Here is a 19,251-nt window from a genome sequence, read left to right on the forward strand (position 1 = left end):
TCTATTTAAACCGTGAGCATTCCATTCCCTCTTACTTCGCATTTAACTTATCTTCTTAAATGTCCCTTTTCCATTGTGATATTATCCGCGACCCCTCCTCACATCGGTTTCTTATTGATCATCTTCGGATTCTCCCGTCATTCCAGAGCCCCACTTTTCTCCCCGACATATCCATAGGTTATCTCCCGCGGCCATGGCCCCTGGCAATGGACGGGATTGTAATTGTGCATGGGAGCATTGTGGCAAGGTATCTGACTCCTGTACATTCCTCCAAAAGAGTCCTATCTAATAGTGCCTCAATAATAGTCTTTCAACCGCAAATCGGACCTCCGCAGGCACTATCGAGTACACATCAATGAAAGGCCCTATCATTGCAAGGTCAAGGACTGTAACAAGAGCTTTATTCAACAGTATGCATTGACTGTCCATTCCCGAACCCACACCGGGGAAAAGCCTTATATATGTGACCACGAAGGATGTTGCAAGGCATTCTCCGATGTATGTGACTCACTTTATTACAGTACCTGATCTCCATGCAATTCTAACAGCTCTCTCCAGTCATCAAGTCTAAGACGCCACCGCAGGATTCACACCGGGAAGCGGCCTTATATCTGCCAGGAACCTACATGCGAAAGAAGGTGGGATTGGAATGTGCATATGGAGACCTGGTATTGCTAATATTATAACACAGCTTTTCCCGCAAAACCACCCTGTCCAAACATCAACACCGCTCGCACCCACCTGGCACGACTCGACCACCTTCAGAGGACGCAGAATCCGTACATTCGTACCAGAACCCTATTAGTAGTTCTGTAGCAAATGACCAATATCTCCTTGCCCAGCAACCCTTCTACACTTATTCATCCACGCCGACGCATGAGTTCTACCCTCCCAAATACATAGCCATGATACCAGTTGCCGTGCAGGAGGCGTCCCGAATCGTTGCCCATAATGTGCCCGTGACGTCCCCATTTGACGTGCAGCAACTCATGCAACAAAGATACGACCAAGGCCGCCCTGGCTACGTACCACTGGAGTTCCACCACCCCATTGCAAGTGTGCCCATAGCGGGAGGGGATGACCTCATGGTTACCCATCATCCTCAGAATTTCCGGCACGAATTACAACAAACCCGGTCATAACCCCTTTTCTCTGACATGGCCTTCCGTATCTTCATTCTAATAGCCAGCAGGCGGCTGAACAGCGACCACTTTATCGCGGGGTAATGGAACGCGGACACATACGCCCAGAGGGCCTCTGCCGGGTGCAGAATGAAAGATGTGCTGGTGTGGCACTTCCCAGAGCTTAAAGTTCATCTGGAACCGACCAAAAACGTGACCAAAGACATTATACTGCAGCACAACCATAACAAAGTTCAGAACGGAATGAAAACCCAGGTGTTATTAGTGGATTTCTCTGAATATACGAGCATCGAGAGTACTTTTGTATCCAAGCATAATTGCGAGGTTTTCCAGACTTCGTTCGAATCACTTTTAATCTTCCTGGCTGACCTCCAGTGAGCTAACATCGGTAACGTAAGCTTAACTGAATTTGGCTTTATCCTGTCTGGTCTTTTCACGCTTGTTGGTGGCATTGTAGTCATGGAAAGAAATTACTAGCAGCGGGCACCCCGACATAGTCTGGTATGTGAGACATAAAAGCTAATTTGCACTTCGCTCATCCCTTGCTTGTGGGTATCATCTTGGATTTGTCTCTAAGGTACATTGCTGGTCTTGTTGGACTCGATAGAGAGGCAAGTTTAACATGGAACAAATAACTTGCTTCTACTATGTAGGGGTGGTAAAAGGAGTGTCTTACCTTTCAGGTATCTCTTCTAATATATACGAATCTATCCCTTCTTCAATGTCGCCTTATTCACTTCTCGGAGGGCGGAAGATTGTAAGCAACCATGTAATTAGAGTCAACTTTTCATACACCGAATAATATAGGAGACTTTAGGCAGAACGAGTATCTGCCCGAGACAACGGAATTCAGTGGCTCAGTATGTTATCATCGATTTGAAGAAAAGCCATGACGTCATGCAAGTTGGTCAGGGTTCGGAAAGATGATCCCATTGTCTTTTAAAGAATGCCAAGTCCTTGAGAGGGAATACTAATAGCGTCTTTCCCTCTATCCAACAGTTTCCTTCATATTAAAGCCCTTAGCTGGACCTTCCCTATATAAACTACGAAGGTCTGTTTGCCTATGTGCCCTCACTAAACACTACAGCCCTTCAACATGCTGACCACTATGAAAATCCTACAGTCAAGCCACTATGTGTAACGAATATCAAATTACCAAGATAGTTAGAGGAGAGACCACAACCGAGACGATAGTGAACGAATGTAGTAAGAAGCCTGCCGGGGGCACAATTAGGCAATGCCCTAAATACAAATTCATACCAGCCGGCTCTATTCGTCAGAAAAAGAACCTCCCTAGCTGGGCCACAAAGGGCAATGGAGTCGATCCAGATCCCTCCAATTAGGTATTTATCTCTCATGTTACCAGTACGCTTTCCCTCGAAGGCGGGTATGACCGCCGGAAATCACACGGACAGAGTAAGACAGGCAAAGTGTGGACCGCTAATAAAGTAGATCGTCGTTATAGCCCACTAGGGCTGCGATCTTTCGGCGTTCACCCTGGTGGTATCAAAACCGGTCTGCAGCAGTTGATGGAAGAGGGATGGATGGAAGGCTTTCTGTCAGATCCGCAGACAGCTCGACAGGTTAAGAGTCCAAACCAGGTTCGCATCAGATTTCAAGGGCAAACAAACAGAAAACTTAAACAAATAGCAATTAGCCATTCAAGGAATAGACTTAAAAGACATTGAGTGGCAATAAAACGGTCACACTACCTTCTATACCAATCAATACCCATCCTTCCTAGCTTCAAAGGGTGAAGATTGTGATGTCGCAATAGAACCAACCTGAGCGAACATCCTCTTCTTGGCAGCATTCTTATGGCAAAACAACATCTCGGCAATATTTGTTTATTTCCCATGCCCAGCATACCTTAGCACGCAAGCAACACATCTGAAGCATTATAAAGCTGCCCAGAGTGGTCGGTCTCTTTTCATGAGACTGCAACCTTGTGTCTTGTAACACCCACTATTGATTCATTCCTTTTACGACTTTTTTTTTTTTTTTTTTTTTTTCGGGCTCCTATACTTTTAAAGACCAGTAGGTCCTTCCTCTGACTTAATATACAATATCAGCTAATCACGTAAATCCGAGCCAAGCCCACCAACATGAAAGGACTTCACGGCGGAATTCTCATTGCTATACTGGCCGCAGTAGCCCGGGCTCAATCCTGTTATTTTAAGCAAGAGGCTTGTTATTCTTTCTGTCTCCCTAGACCTCTTCCTTTTTTCCCTGAAAATCCCTCCCAAACCTTTATGTCGGGGCAATCGCATTTCACCACTTGGGATAAGCTAAGAGGTCCAATCAACGCCCCTCCCAACACAAAGTCCTTTACGATCCTAGGTAGTATTGGATACTCTTGTTCCTGAACATCATTAGTCCACCAAATTTCACAACATTGGAACTGGTAGTATCACCATGATACGGCAATGGATTAGAGTTCAGGCCATTCATAAAACACATAAGGTCAGAGGTGGGACCTCGGGAGATTTCCACAAGCTTTCCCAGTATGGAGTATTCCAGCTTGAGTTTGATACTGTAGACAGTGGCCTTGAGTGGAACTTGGAGAGTGTAGAGACCAGCATATTCAACAACAACAACTGTAATATCAAGGAGGAGAATGATAATGCTGATAATAAGTAACCGGTGTAGAATGTGACGACGGTGCCGTTCTTGCTGGAATTTTAGAAGTCTGATCGTTCCCCATATATATATAAGAGAGATGATTAACTCCTGAAGACAAAACCCCACTAGCTGGATGCGCTCCACAACGTTATATCCCGCCGTAAACTGTTGAGGATGCGATGACATTGCCCCATATAGAAGGACTATTATAGGGGTGTGCAGGAGGATTGCATCTGTAATAATCATCAAGAGCACCACTTGGAGAACCCTTGGATGGTAGAGTACTAAATTCAGGCGTGACCAGAGCACAAGGGATTGCCCTGTCACCATTCCACACCAACTGAAGACAGCGATTGTGAGTGGGAGATATGGTGAGACTCTAATAGCGAAGACAAGGAGGAGGAATCCTAAGGCATGAACGCCAACGCAGGCGGAGGCAACCAGCAGACTCCAGAAGTAGCATCCTCGGTATTTTTTGAATGTGGTAAAACAAAGAATAATAAGCTCGATAGTATTGTACCATGCAATGGTCGTAAATGCCACGAATACACACGCCTCAGTGACGCTCGCAATATGAATACCCAAAAACTGACTTGTAACAACACACTGCGCATTGGACATCGTGAGTCGGGAGCCGAATAATCCAAAGAAAAGACTTCCATTTTGGACTATTAAACCTCTTCGTCATTTTTCGCTTCCATTGCCACCCATACTGAAAAGTTCCCGCATATTACCAAATATGCCCGGAAACTACATTACTCTCCATTGAGAGGCTGAACATATCTCCTGTTCGGTTCGATAGTCACTATGTACCATGGATAACTTTAGGCGCAGGAGCCCCGCGTGGGGTTGATCCTGTCCGTCTCCGTCACCGTCACCGTATAAGCTATTTCAATAGCCTTTTGGTAACCGTCAGCTCTTTTAAATGGATATTTTAGCTCGGTACGCCTTGTATTTAATATAGATATCTCTCCTTCACTACGCAAGCTAAACGATAGTATCATCTCTTGGAACCTTATATATTATAGTGACCACAGTTGTGAGAGTCCCATGGTCGTAATTCTTAGAATTTGGAACAGATGTCTTGACCCATAAAGTTAGCAGTCAAGTTTTGCAAGTGTTGACATCATCATACCAACCGCCGAACAGAACCGTAAGCTTTCCGACCCACAGTGAGCTAAGAAAAGCAACTTAGCCGACCCCTTCGCCATACGACTTCGGAGTCACTAGCCGCTTCCGACATCCTCAGTCGGTGCGATGGAACCGAAATTCCCATAGTACTGCGATTTTTAGCCTCTTATATCTCCACTATAACACCCTATATAAACTTAAAATTAGGTAGACAGAGTTAGTATCTAGTATTTTGGAGGTTTTTTCCCCTCAAAACAAAATATACAAAATAGCCACTATGTTTTAATTTCTTACTTCTATTCTTGTTAAATTAACTAAAAACTTATCTTTTACAGAGGCGGAATGCTTCATATATACTCTGTTCCTAATCCCTGCCATAAGCCTTAGCCACCGTGATATTCAACATTTTCATTATTCGCGAATATTCGTAGTTTTTGCCACGTGATATTTTTGGTTTGGTAGAGATTTGGATATCCACTAATAAAAACTTCACCCACATTCCCTCCATTGTTTTATCAGGCTCTTTACTCTTTATCAGCATTGTAAGGATTGCTAGACTGATCGTATCTTTTCCAGGGCCAGAGGTACTTTGGGAAGCTGGGAAATTTCATTATTCTTAGTTTATCATACCCAGGAGTTCCATGAGAGGAGCATGCGGTATCAGTTTATTTTGCAAGTGGGATAGAAGAACAACTGATGTATAGTTACCAAGCATTATTCACTGCCTGATCCAGTGAAGGGCATCTCTAAACAATCGTATTGCGGCAAAGGAAACGGAGCAAGGTCCATACTGCCACCCCATTGTTACAGGCAGCAGATCAGAACTTGCAAGATAATTAAAGACAGGATATAACCAGCAGCTAGGAATGCACTATACATGCACATCAAAGATATTGTATTGCAGCACAACCATAAAATTTAAAACGGAATGAAAATTTACAATTGTTATTAGTGGTTTCTCTAAATATATAAGCATCAAGAGTACTTTGTATCCAAGCATAATTGCGAGGTTTTCCAGACTTCGTTCAAATCTCTTTTAACCTTCCTAACCAACCTCCAGCGAACTAACATCGGTAACATAAGCCTAACTGAATTTGGCTTTATCCTGCCTGGTCTTTTTACACTTGTTGGTGACATTGCGGTCTCATGGAAAGAATCACTGGCAGCGGGCACCCTAACATAGTCAGGTATGTGAGACATAAAAGCTAGGTTGCACTTCGCTCATCCTTGCTTGTGGTAATCATCTTGGATTTGTCTCTAAGGTACATTGCTGGTCTTGTCTAATGCACGCGGATTCCCGGTATATCAACTACGTTAATTATGGCAGTTGGACTTGACAGAGAAGCCAATGTAAAATGGAACAAATAACTTGCTTCTGCTATGTAGGGGTGGTAAAAGGAGTGTGTCTTACCTTTCAGGTATCTCTTTTAATATATAACGAATCTATCCCTTCAATGTGTCCTTATTCACTTCTCAGAGAGCGGAAGATTGTTAGCAACCATGCAATTAGAGTCGACTTTTTATACACCGGATTATATATGAAACATTAGGCAGAATAAGTATCTGCCTGAGATACCGGAATTCAGTCGCTCAGTATGTTACGTCTTCAGCCATGCTTCCTTCCCTCTTTTTCTACCTTCTCCCTCTTTTTTTTTTTTTTGGTCGGCCTTGAGTTTTGGTTCTAGGCTGTTCAGATCGGGACATCATGTGAAATATATATACTCAATATCTCTCATAGAGGGGTTGGGCAGAAGATCTTTCTGAATACAATCAATTCAGACCCCCCCTCCCCCAAGTATGAACAGCTTCGACAGCTCTGGGAACTTCTCTTAGATTCTTTTATTTGTCCTGGTGCTACCCGTGAAGTCAGTCTGCCCTGTTCATTGCGAGACAACTTACTTCGGAGTTTGGACACTGTATCTTTCCATCCCAACACTCTCGGCACACTTAATGCTTCTGTGGCATGCATATATCAGTTAATAGAAGAGTCGATATATACTCCCTTTCTTCAGTTTTAATCAAATTAAAATCCTTTTTTAATGGATACGTAACCTGGTACCACGGTGATGAACTTCTTTACCCTCAGACCCAGCATTTACATTGCTGTGGTTACGCTTAGAGAGTTCTTGCAGACTTGTCATGCTTTCGGTATGAGGTCATGATCCGTTTCCAGAAGGCATAATTACTGCTCTCTAAAATCGGCTCGATTGCCAGGACCGTACCATCCATAAACTTGAGGGTTTATATACAAGATGAATATCAGTTTGATTAGAAAGCAATCTGATTCAGTATGGAATTTATTCCACATATCATATAGAATTAGATTGGTCTTTGATGAAGTTGATGTTCATCATGTATATATACCCTGAAGTTTACAGATAAGAATAACATGTAATCTTCCTCTGATTTGCAATAATTACAATGGTGTAACCGAGGCCAAACTTTCCACATCATTTAACTGATGTCTAGCTGATAGCCTATTCCAGTAGGCAATTATTTCTCTCTTCTTCGTCACCACCAAATTAATCCAGGCTTGGGCTACCGACCAGCGCATGACAAGGCAAAAGCCCCAGAACCCGCTTGACTGTTATGAATTAAGATCACGTCCAATAATGCAGTGGGTAAAGGGTCCTTGCGAAAAGGGCTCACCGCTAGAAGACAGAATGAAGCAATAGCGCTGCCCTGCCCGGGCCCATACTTGTTTGCCTGAGCAAGGCACTTATTCTTATTCCCCAGTGACACCAGCAGGCATGTTATCCAAGGCGTTAATTCTTCAAAGTTGTAATTAGCTGGAAGAGGGGTCCGAAGAAAGGTCCAAGCAATAAATGCAACATGGAATAAGATTAGGAAAACAATGAAAATTGCTCTCCATTGCATCTGAAGGATATGAAAAGCTCTGAGAGTAGCCTGCCTCCCCATGACAGACTGGGTAAAACCAGATGGGCGCCGTCGCTTCCCGAATCCTGAAAGAATGTCGACACCCTTCGTGGACCTTATAACAATGTGAATGCAATACAGCATCATTATAATCTGGAGAAGAAGAGACATAGATGACACTCCAAGCAAAGGTCCCCAAAATACGCCAATGCTGTTTTGATGGTTGATGTAGCACACCTTACCTATCTGATAGGAGACACCTGACTTGAGCAGGATAAGAAGTAGAAGACCAAATGCACCACCAAATATGCAGGTTACGGCTGTAAACATATATTTTCTCCCCAGTTCCACTTCCCAGCAAAGGTGGAGGTATAGAGAGATAGACCGGAAGCAACCTGGGCTGGTAGGTCAGAATAGGTCATAATAGCAATACAACAAGTTTTCAATAAATAAATAAAAAGAACCCACAGCTTATTACAATCACCCAAACACCAAACATTAATAGGGATCCAGAGAAAGCACACTGAGTATCTGACAGCCAATCGTTAGGCGTGACGGCATCATGGCATTCATTTGGCGTCTTTAGTAGTGGAATGACGAACGCTATCTGTCTGGATGTTAAACCACGAGACACGGTAACTAGTTAGATGATGTGATACTGATCTGAAGCAGTGCTTACCGACAAAGATATAAACCCTATCAATGGACTGGTTGTCAGGTAATGGCGACGAGTAACACTTGGTGGTAGAATAATAAAGGAACTAGCCGCGACAGCAGCCAGCAAAAGGACAACAAGGCCGAACCAGGAAGCAATGTCGAACTGTGAACTAAAGGCTAGGTCATTATACTTAGCCATACTGCTATAGTTGATGAATCCAGATCATTGATAGTCACCATCTGTAAATCTCCATTTGGAAATCGGGCAGGTAAAACAACAAGATATGCTGCCTGGTCCTCCTGGAATGCCCTTACACCAACGGCCAAGGACGTCTGGACTCGTCAGCCAACACTTATCAATGTACTAGTATCTTTCCATATTTCTTTTTTGGATCCATCACCGCATGCACGAGGGATAACTGACAGCCGCCATTACTAGGAAACAGGAGCTCGCTTATAAAGGGGTTTGGACAAGCCATAGGGCTAGTGAATATGTTATAGATTGTTTTAGCTCCTGTAAAAGTACAGCGACTTTGACTAACGAAGAAGCGGTAGGACGTAGATGCCATTCTCTAAAACAATTATTGTGACGAGTCTACTTATAGTGAGAGATTACCCCAGTTGCTAGAGCCGCTGATCACTCTTGGAAAAAAAGTCCAATAATGGCTAATGGATTGTAACTAGGCGATCGTTTATGGCGCTTTGGGACTAGGACCCAGCCATACAAAATGTAATTATGAGTAAACTTTGTGACACATTGGTTAGCCCTCTAACCAAAACTGGGCCAACTAAATTCAAGATCAAGGTACCAGACAAGCCAGCAGCCCTTACTGAAGGGGCTTTTATTTACATGCCTGTTAATTTGTCGCCATTTTCACATACTCCTTTTTTGCATTAACCTTACCTCAGATGTGTCTGAAACAGATGGATCCGCACAACAATTCTTGGCAAGTACCTTGAATCTCAACGATTTTCCCGTGGGCAAGCTAGGCAACAGGCTTTCCTAAATCTCCCCGCAAATATTCTTGACTGAAAACAGAACAATCTTTATTCGATAATTTCAATTCTAGCCCTAGCTATGTGAGTATAACTATCTGATGTTGGAGATAATACTTGGGACGTAGACCCCCGGCAAGACCCTCTCATTCTGAGGGTTGTGGGTTCCCGCGGGTCACCGTCACCCCAGTTTAACAAACCAGACAAACATAGCCAAGTTAGGGCTAATTTTAACTAATTAGGTATAGAGTATTTTTGCTTGGGTATAGCGCGTTGGTTTTTTGGGGTCGAGGGTCCGGGTCCCAGACCGGAGGGTTGAGGTTCCAACATTTGGACTATCATGAGGGTTGTGCCGTGGTCTACTTTGACACAGCCGAGATCGATGCTTGGCGTTAAGCGGCAACTGTGGTCGGTGGAATTAACGCCTTCGCAAAGGCTAAAACAATTCCAACCAGAGTTGTGTCTGAAAGGAAGATTGATTGTTGCAGGGAACGCAGAGCACTGTGTGGGGATAGACCTGAAAAAGGCTTGTTGATCTGTCCTCTTGCACCGTGGAGAGCGCTCGTAGGGTTCGAACCAATGGTTCATCGTTAGTGGTTGATGATGATCATAGAAGGAATACATCTCCGGTGTCTCCACCAACCCTGAGCCCGAGATTATTAAGAAGTGAAAAACCTTTCAGGAATTACAGTACAGAGAGAGTGCAGCTAGATAGACGATGGACCCCCAGACAGACTGAAATCGCCCAGGCGATTTGCATTGCTCCACCGAAAGACAGCTGAGGCAATCTATCAGGGCCTAGACCGAACTCTGCCTGAGGCACCAAGACGTTATTCACAGTTGATCCCACAACAGAGATTTCCCCACATTTCCTGTACGATAAAATTCTTTCTTCCTTCCTTCTCTACATTTGATGTTTCGTTAGATCGACCCCTTAGATATAATCTATCCATTTTACCAAGGTGTACAGGGTCATCACACAATCTCTCCATGTGAATCGGACTGTCGTACTCCGTATTGTTCGCTCCATTCCCATCAACATTAGATAACCTAGCTGGCACCTATACCCTTTCGCCTCCTGACAGCGTATTTAATAGTGCGGTCGGCGAATGAATTAGATTAATTGCCAGAAAGATCTGTAATGGTATATGTGGTTTGGGTAGGGCAGTTGAAGATAGCTACTCAGCCCATAAATACATCATAACACATACCAGCGTAGTACTCCCATTGATACATAAGTTAGAGAGTACAAGCAAGTGTTAGGGAACATGGATATCAAGTAAAATAATAAATAATAAATAATTTTGTACCAACAACTTCTTAAAACGTCCCAGGACGTCAGGATTCTAAGTCTTTATCATAGATCATGCAATCATGACAAACGTGAAAGTTTTCCGGAGGGTAAGGCAAGAACAAACACACAGGAGGGCACTGAAAAACGGCGCAGACCGTTTAAGTAGGCATTATAACCAAGGTATACAAATTAGTTTATAATAGACAGTGAAAGAGGAAACACGATGGAGGATGTGTTGACTTGACACCTAATTTGTATATGTTATACCACGACTGATCAAGCGATCTGATTCTTGTGACTATATCTAAAGTATCTATATAATAATCTGCTTTATTGAAAAATAAAATAAGTAATATGGGGATCAAATGTGGTGACCTCTAACGTTGTAATTTGCAGCTATCTAGAATGCAAATTTGCATCCGAAATAACCAAATATAGATTAGTGGTATTTGTTAGGCTGACAGGATGCTAGTTCCTAGAAGTCGAAACTAGTTAAGTCTTGTATACACGACCCTGGACCTGAGTATTCATACATAGGCGAACACATGACGGGACGTTGCCCATTGGAAAAGAAAGGAGGTTGGGGTGTCATCAATCCGGCGGGAGGTTGGCTGAACGCTTTGGATCGCAGCGAAGTTTTTCCTTCCAGAGACGTGCCCTCCCCTTTTGATCCACTTTTGGATGACCACCAGCTGCATCCAGGATATTTGGAGGCAGAAGCAGCTTGTTGCCACGGCTTCATATCCTTGTGGCAGTGAGGCATCCGCTGGTGAGAGTAACTGGAGGGCGACGGCAACTGAGGCTGGTAAACTCCATGTGAATTATATGGCATTAACTGCAACGTGGGGTCGGTTGGAGGGTTTAGAGTTACCGTAGTAATAAAAGGCATTGGCGGATGTCGAGTTCCCGGTTCTAGAGCCATAGAATACCACTGAGGGGTTGACCACTGAGTGGGCGATGACGTTGAAACGGAGGCTTGCATGCACGAGTCAGTGGTGATAGTATATGATGGCTCGGGAAATGAAGATGCTATTATAGGCGAATCAAGCAACACGCTATCTACCAGAGGTGAGATATTTGGTGGTTCATAGGCACTTGAGCCGGAAATAACAGCCACTGCTGGAGAGGTTGTAGAAGATCGACCGTCGAAGGACATTGCAGGGGGCAAATCTTGTTGGGCATAGGACCCATTGTTAAGGTACCATTCAGACTGGGTCGTGGGCACGTGTGCCGCATGTGACTGCTGTATAGAACGCATCTGTGTCCTGGGCGATACAGACGAGGAATTACCTCTTGATGTTGGGCGGCTGTCGTTCCACGCGCTCTCTTGCTGACCATTATGAGACTTGCGTGTTTGGCGAGATGATTTATTTACACGCCACTTCTTTAATCTACTCCGCAGCTGGGTTTCGCTGCATTAATATATGGGTTAATGTCTCTGTATAGGCCATCTTTGTTTAGCGAATCTCACCTGGGGTTGAAATCATCTGAGCGAATCTTCTTAATAACTTGCTTGAGAGGCCATTCCTCATCCTTGTATAGTTTCGCGATTAAGGATTTCTTCCTCTCCCACACGTCCGGAGGGATTGAATTTTTCATTTCCTTGCTCTATTTTTCAGATAGGATTCCCACAAAAAAAGCGGCGGAAGAAGAAGAGAAAAACAATGGCGAGAAGATAGAGCACGAAGCTGAGTGGAATGAAGCTGCACAAAAAAGAGGTAATCTAAAGGAAAGAGCGCTTGAAATGTTTCGAGAACCATAAACAAGTGACGTTGTATTAAAGGATGAAGAAATCATCAGTAGATGAAATGCACGGATTGAGGAACAATCGAGGTACTGGAGGACTGGTCTACTAAGGGAACAGATCGGGGGGTCCAGATATAAGTAGTAGAAATTATAGCAGTTATCCAATAGAAGGGAAGTAAGTAGGGGATTACCTACTTAACCTCTACCCAAGGGTACATAAGTGGGTATCGACGAGGACAACTCGTATCCACCTAACAAGGGGTCCCTGCTGAACCACCAAGCAGTTCTTTGGGGATGGGAGATCCACTAGCACGATAACGCCCACGGAACGGCATCATCGATGATTGGCGCTCGACCTTTTAAGTCAAGTAGGCTTCTTTATCCAGCCTTTCTAGCACTAGTCGTCAACTTGGTTTAGAGTTTGTATCCCGAGATTATACTTCAAAGATAATGCATTAAAAAAGAACCAGTTAGGATGATAGGGCACCCTGTAAATGGGTTTGGACATTTAACCATGGAAGGTATATGGCCCCTTCGGCCTCGGAAAAGTTGTGTTAATCCGTCATCGTCATTCCCAAGACATTAGCTGGATCCCTATTTCTGACATACTGCCTGCATTCCATAGTCAATGAAATAAAGAGGGGTACAACAACCACAGCCAACCCATTCTGTCGATATCGGTGTAGAAACATCCCATGCAAACTAAATAAATACAAGTGCAATCTACAGTATAACAGGCAATGATAGTCTTAATATCTAATATAGTTTTTTTGAATGTCTTATCCATGCGCCTCCATGCAGAAAAGCAAATGCTAAGTAGGGCAACCAGTAACTGTAAAGATAAGCATGGAACAAAGGACTATTCTTATGTGGCGCTTCCAAGTGGCCGGCACTCTTTTATCGCATGCCATGTCGCCACACCTTGTCCTAACCGTTTTGTACTGGTGTTGATCACCCTTATAGTGTGGCGTCGCGGGGGTTAAAGAACTCATCTTCCATCCGCTCCATGTGCCCGTCTTTACACTCGTGCTCCTTTTCGTTTCTACCCTCTTTAGTACTGTATAGTACTGGGGCGAGAAAGTATAACAGGAGGCCAAAAAATGAAGCAGATAATCATGTCTAATATGTGGGAAAGGAAGAAGGCTTGATCATCAAGCTGTACAGAGAGGAAGAGTCTCAAGCAAGCTATAAAGAAGATTTGCTTGCACAAGTTTTATCCTAGGTGAGACAACGTAAGCGATATCAAGATATTGACCAGAGGGAGATAACCTATCACTCACAGACTATTATACCCCTTCTTTAGCACTACGTCTATGTATCTAATCCTGACCGGGCACAGATTTCTAACACTTAAAACCTATTCTCTCACGCCTTGTTCAGAGCGGTCCTCTGTCAGGGCCTAGGTCGAACTCTGCCTGAGGCACCAAGTCTGCTTTATTCGCTGTTGATCCCACAATGTAGAGATTTCCCACATTTCCTGTACAATAGAATTCTTTCTTCCTTCGTTCCTTCTCTACGTTTGATGTTTCGTTGGATCGCCACCTGAGATAGGATCCATCCATTTTACCAAGGTGTATAGGATCATCACATTGGTATATCAGCCACAGGAAGCACCTTTTATGTTGTTTTTGGCTTTATGTCTGATGAAAAAGAGGGACATATTTATTTATTCTGTCATCTCTACAATCCTGTTATCGAACTCTGCGACTTCCGCTTCCAGACGCAATTGTAACAGATAAAGAACGGGCCTTGTTTAATGCTATTTATAAATTGTTTCCAGAGGCCGCTGCTCTACTCTGTATTTGGCATATTAGCAAGAATATTATAGCGAAAGCAAAGCCTCTAATCAGCCGACTTGTTACAGAATTAAATGCAAAGGAAAGAAAGGACAAAATTGATACAATAGCTCGGGATTTGGAGGTAAATTGGATGGAGATAGTTAATTCACCAACCATGGAGCAAAAGGATAAAAACTGGACGCTGTTTAAAGAGAAATATGCTAGTTATCCTGAGCTAATTGACTATCTAGAGTCAGAATGGCTTGAATACTTTACTGCCAAACGATTTCTCCGCTGCTACACCAATAAATATTGTCATTTTGGAACTACTGTTGCGTCTCGGAATGAAGGCGCCCAGTCAGATATCAAAAATAACCTAAATAACTTTATGGGGCCACTTTTACCTGTGGTGCAATCAATTGGGCGTTAACCTTTCGAGATATGGAAATTGAGCGCCAAATTAACGATAATAAGGAACGGTGGCCTATCTCACTTGAGATAATATTATACCGGGAAGTGAAGTTTAAAGTCTCGCAATATGCACTCTTTAAAGTTCATAATATATACAAAAAGTATCTTCCAAAGAATAAGGAGGGTAAGACAAAGGAGCTAATTAGCTCCGGTACTGGAGTTATTACCAAAACCCTTGGGATTCCTTGCATTCATATTATACAAGAATTTGCAGAGACGTCAAGATCTCTTCATATGGGGCATTTCCACCGACAATGGTGGATTGCAGGCTATCAGACCGAGCCTTTTGATGCCCGCCTTCTTGTACTTGAACCAGCAGCTATACAGCCTCGTGGACATCCTGGTAGTGAAAGGTCGGATTCCAAGCGGCGACTCTTATATTGGGAGCGGGTAGACCGCACAGTTCGTCTATCCCAGTATGGCCATATAGTTCAACAAGATAAAGTGCTGAATAAGACTACAGCGGCCAAGCAGACAGATGGTCAAGCAGCAACCCAATTACTTGAGGAATTGAATCAGGGAGCGTTGGATAAGGTAACGAACAAGAGTTCGCTTTAAACATCAAATAAGGCGTTGAATAAGGTATCATCAAGACAGGTAATGCCTTAAGCGATGTCTAATTTAGGGATGGCTGGCATACTATCCCAACCAGACGATAAAGATCTATATCATCCTATAGCCTTTTGGTCAAAGAAATTCTCAGGAAGCGAATTAAATTTTGGTACTCCAGATCAGGAGCTTTTCGCTATTGTTTATTCATTTAAACATTAGAGACAGTATCTTGAGGGATCTCTTTGCACTGTGGAAGTTCTATCTGATCATGCAAATTTACAGGCTTTTATAAAACAACCTAAAATAAATGGCAGACAGGCCAGATACTGCATGTTTTTGACTCCTTTTAATTTTATAATAAAGCACCGATCAGGTAAATCAAATCCTGCAGATCCACCGTCGAAACAATTCTCGTGTCCTTCAAAAATGAAGGGGAACTCCGACATTTCGGAGGCGATTTGACAGCGAATCGTTGGTGTTCAGTCCATTAAAATAAAGGACTTGCATATTGGTAAATCCCAGTTTAAGTATGGCGAGACGCCTTCACAGGAGAGCCTTGGGGGAGTGCTCTAACGTTGCATCTTCGGAAGGTGGTCAAGTCATCGTGCCGGTGTATGCAAGCGATGGCGGATCCTTTTTAGCCATTGACCACTCGTTTTCTGCTATGTCAAAATGTTTATCGGCGCTCTGTCTATCCCGTATGAAGAAAAGGAAGCATAACATCCAATCTTTTCCCTTTAAGATAATTAATCAGGTAACTGACGCCTTATATACTGCGTGCTACTGCACTTGCTTCCCTGTTCACGGTGATAATGCTATATATCTTTAGGTATACCCCGTACCACTTTTTAGTTTTTGATTTCCTCATAGGTTCTAGAAACTGGAGGCCGTCGAAGCCTGACGGATACTGGAGACATAGTACCGCTAGGAGGTAGGATGGATCTGCTTGTCCAGTCTCGGTATTTCTCTTACATCTTTAACCTCGATAATCTCAAATGCAGCGTTCACATGGATTTTCTGACCGAGTTCAGCGTCCTTACTTAGCTGTCTTCTCCAAGTAGAAGTATTGAAGATAGGCTTGATGCATGGAGTATTAACAGCTAAAATAGCAACAACCTAAGCAGGAGCCATGTTAGTAACTACAAGTCTATATTAGGTGAAATAGTTAACTAACGCCCTCCCGGTTTGCCCAAACTGTGCTCTCGTTGATGCTGTTCAGATTCTTCAGTAATATTATACAGCGCACTAGGGCAGCACATATAACGAAAATTCCGGAGCAAAGCAAGGCAGCAACTGCCAGTTTTCTAAGAAACGACAGAAAATAATATATCAGTGAATATTCTCCAAATGTTTCTTGGATTAAATTGTATATATTAACATACCGTAACAGACTAACTTTAAGTTGGGCTATTAAAGGAACAGGAATATAGACAAGGATTACATCAGTCCAAGAGTTTTAATATACTTTAACAGGAAATATAGATAAGGGAAGACGTACACTACATTCGTCGCCGCAACAACAATATAATTTGTGAAATCAGTTGTGCATTCAACTAGATAGCTTTAGCATGGCAACCTAGGCATTCCTTAAGGTATTGTCATGATTACAGATACATATGTGCAAGCACACAAAATTCCACTGCACTTAATAAGCTTTGTTTGGATAAGTCCTTGACTTTAAAAGGTTAGCAGAAGGAGAATAGTGGCATTTATGGCAACAATGGGATACAGACGTGATGCGATGGTATAAAAACAGCATGCATGCCTTCAGGCACCAGATCATTATAATATAAAAGCACCACCCAGCAATTAAGCACTTCGACCCTATCTGAAGACAGTAGATATCGGTATCACTAAATAATGCGCGTTGGTCTGCAGACCACCCGATATTAGATCCATAGCGACCTGGTTTTGAAATTGGTCAGTTTGACTTGTCGGATATTATAGGTGATCTATTATACTAATAAGCTCCAACATAACTAACTGTGCCTGTCAACTAGTCAGATTTATAACAGTTATAGTGTCTGTGGGTACTCACAGTCCAAAATAAAAGTACAAGAATAGTAAAATAATTATCGCCATCCCATATCCCAAGCCTGGTCGTCATCAATCGGGCGAAAATTCTGAGGAGCAGGATAAAAACTCCGATCCCATACTCTATCCAAACCTCCACCTGAAAAGAAGTTGCAGGTCCAGCTATTCTAGTAGCCGTGTAGTGCACTAACTACATATTAATCAATTTTTCGATACATCCCATAGATATTAGATTTGAAGAGCATGAAGAGCGGTAAGTCAGATTCTTACAGCCGACGACAACGTCGTTAAAATATCCACACTACCAAAATATGGACATTATTATATGGCTGGCCGCTTGTACTAGTATCCAAGGTTCCTATTTCTTTAAATTAAACTTCTACCATGGCTGTTGTTTTAAGATTTTTTATTTTTAATTTATTTTCTCTTTTGCCGCCTTGACCGGACTGTAATAATAGTATTCCATTACTGCACTTGTAGTTGTGCGCCCACGCATTTGATAAAATAAGACCTTGTGCAGAACAAGCAGAAATCGTACAAACAATAAACTAGTAGCCTCAGGTGGCAACCGACTTAGAAAGCTTAGTTGTCCCAGCATTGACGGCTGATCATGGCCTAGAGCTCTTGTTACACTAAGCTTAAATATGAATGAAGATAAGGTTATAATAAATCTGATTCGTTTTATGGTCCGACCTGATAATGAGATCATTGCCTTTTGAATTTGAGAAAGTGGTATTGTGGCGACAGGTGTATCGATTACAGTATTGCCAAGGACAGGTATAGTTTTCTATGACGTTACACCCCAGCCACCGCAATTGCCGACGAGAAGGGGGAACAGCGCAAAAACGGACGAAGCGATGACCTTCCAACCCAACCATGGTTGGAAGGTCGATCGTGGTTGAAGGTCATGGACCAGTCTTGTTATCGACCTCTCCCACTTTGGGGTGACGGATCATACAGTAGGATGCAAAAAGTTTGAACGCCCCCTTACATGACCGCCCTCTTGACCCCCTACCGCCTACCATTTGTATCTATAATATCAAAACAGGCAGACGCGTTGATGAAGCTATAGAAAACTGGGGACGCGCGCTGCCGCACGCCGTAAGCCGTGAAACGACATGAAATAATATTGATTTTTTTTTGCCGCAAGCATCGCCAACTGTTGTGGAATTCAGGGGAAGTGATGCGCAGGGAGCTATTTTATCAGCTACGGGCCAACTAGCCTAAATAGGAAGTAGATGTCATTCGGTGGAAACACCAGGAATCGCAGTATCTCAACCAATTGAGCCTACTAAGCGGTTCCCTATATTCTCATTTGGACCGTCAGATACTTCCGCACCGCCAAGTCGGGCGGATCATAGTGTCCAATTATCATCCGAATATTCTATTAGAGGGGCCGGATTGTCTCAGAGTTTTTACCCTCCTATGGACCGCGTTTATTCGTGAGTTGGCAGTGTCTGTTCCAAATAAGAATTTTGAATACGGCCCGTGGCACTGCTTCAAACCTTAGTCGCCCAGCCAATGAAGAACGGGCTGAGTAGAGACTGATTTTTAGTCATAAGTGACCTCTGCATAGACGAGAGCTATTTTCCAACAGTGCCATCCATCGCGTGCATTCACTTCCCTTTCGGGGTTCATTTTAGTCCCGGTGCTGTGAGCTGTCATGGAATTAAGGAGGAGAGTACTGGCGAGTGCTCTGTATGGATGTTTCTGTAAGTATAGATTTTGACCCTGTGACTTGAAAGTTTATATAAAAGGACTATTCAAGTCCCAGATGAGAGTCTCGATCGATAATTCTGGGGCAGGCAGCGTCCAAAACCGGATCCCAAGTCCAACAGGATTAAGTTTTATACTAATCTACTTGTATCGCTTTTCGTTTTAACCCAACAGTATAATATCCGCAAAACAGCCGACGACTGTTATTGCTCACTCTCTACGTTCTCACTCTCCA

The 19,251-nt window shown here is 43.2% G+C and overlaps 3 protein-coding genes across 3 annotated transcripts; 1 reads left to right on the forward strand and 2 right to left on the reverse strand.

Annotated features, from left to right (window-relative positions):
- Positions 1-193: 193 nt before the first annotated feature.
- Positions 194-1,142, forward strand: ATNIH1004_011285 (C2H2-type zinc finger protein; the record flags this gene model as incomplete). Its single annotated transcript, XM_033575848.1, has 4 exons — positions 194-247; positions 307-498; positions 559-638; positions 692-1,142. The coding sequence occupies 4 exons, from the start codon at positions 194-196 to the stop codon at positions 1,140-1,142; spliced, it is 777 nt and encodes a 258-aa protein (XP_033421703.1).
- A 2,328-nt stretch (positions 1,143-3,470) lies between these two features.
- ATNIH1004_011286 (uncharacterized protein) lies at positions 3,471-4,385 on the reverse strand (the record flags this gene model as incomplete). Its single annotated transcript, XM_033575849.1, has 1 exon — positions 3,471-4,385. The coding sequence occupies one exon, from the start codon at positions 4,383-4,385 to the stop codon at positions 3,471-3,473; it is 915 nt and encodes a 304-aa protein (XP_033421704.1).
- A 6,809-nt stretch (positions 4,386-11,194) lies between these two features.
- On the reverse strand, positions 11,195-12,318 carry ATNIH1004_011287 (Clr5 domain-containing protein; the record flags this gene model as incomplete). The annotated part of the gene is made up of 2 exons (XM_033575850.1): positions 11,195-12,131; positions 12,191-12,318. 2 exons carry the CDS (start codon positions 12,316-12,318, stop codon positions 11,195-11,197), a joined length of 1,065 nt encoding a protein of 354 aa, XP_033421705.1.
- Between the last annotated feature and the right edge of the window lie 6,933 nt (positions 12,319-19,251).

The sequence above is a fragment of the Aspergillus tanneri genome, assembly GCF_003426965.1.
Source record: "Aspergillus tanneri strain NIH1004 chromosome Unknown AapTan_8_pilon_pilon_pilon, whole genome shotgun sequence".
Taxonomy (NCBI): domain Eukaryota; kingdom Fungi; phylum Ascomycota; class Eurotiomycetes; order Eurotiales; family Aspergillaceae; genus Aspergillus; species Aspergillus tanneri.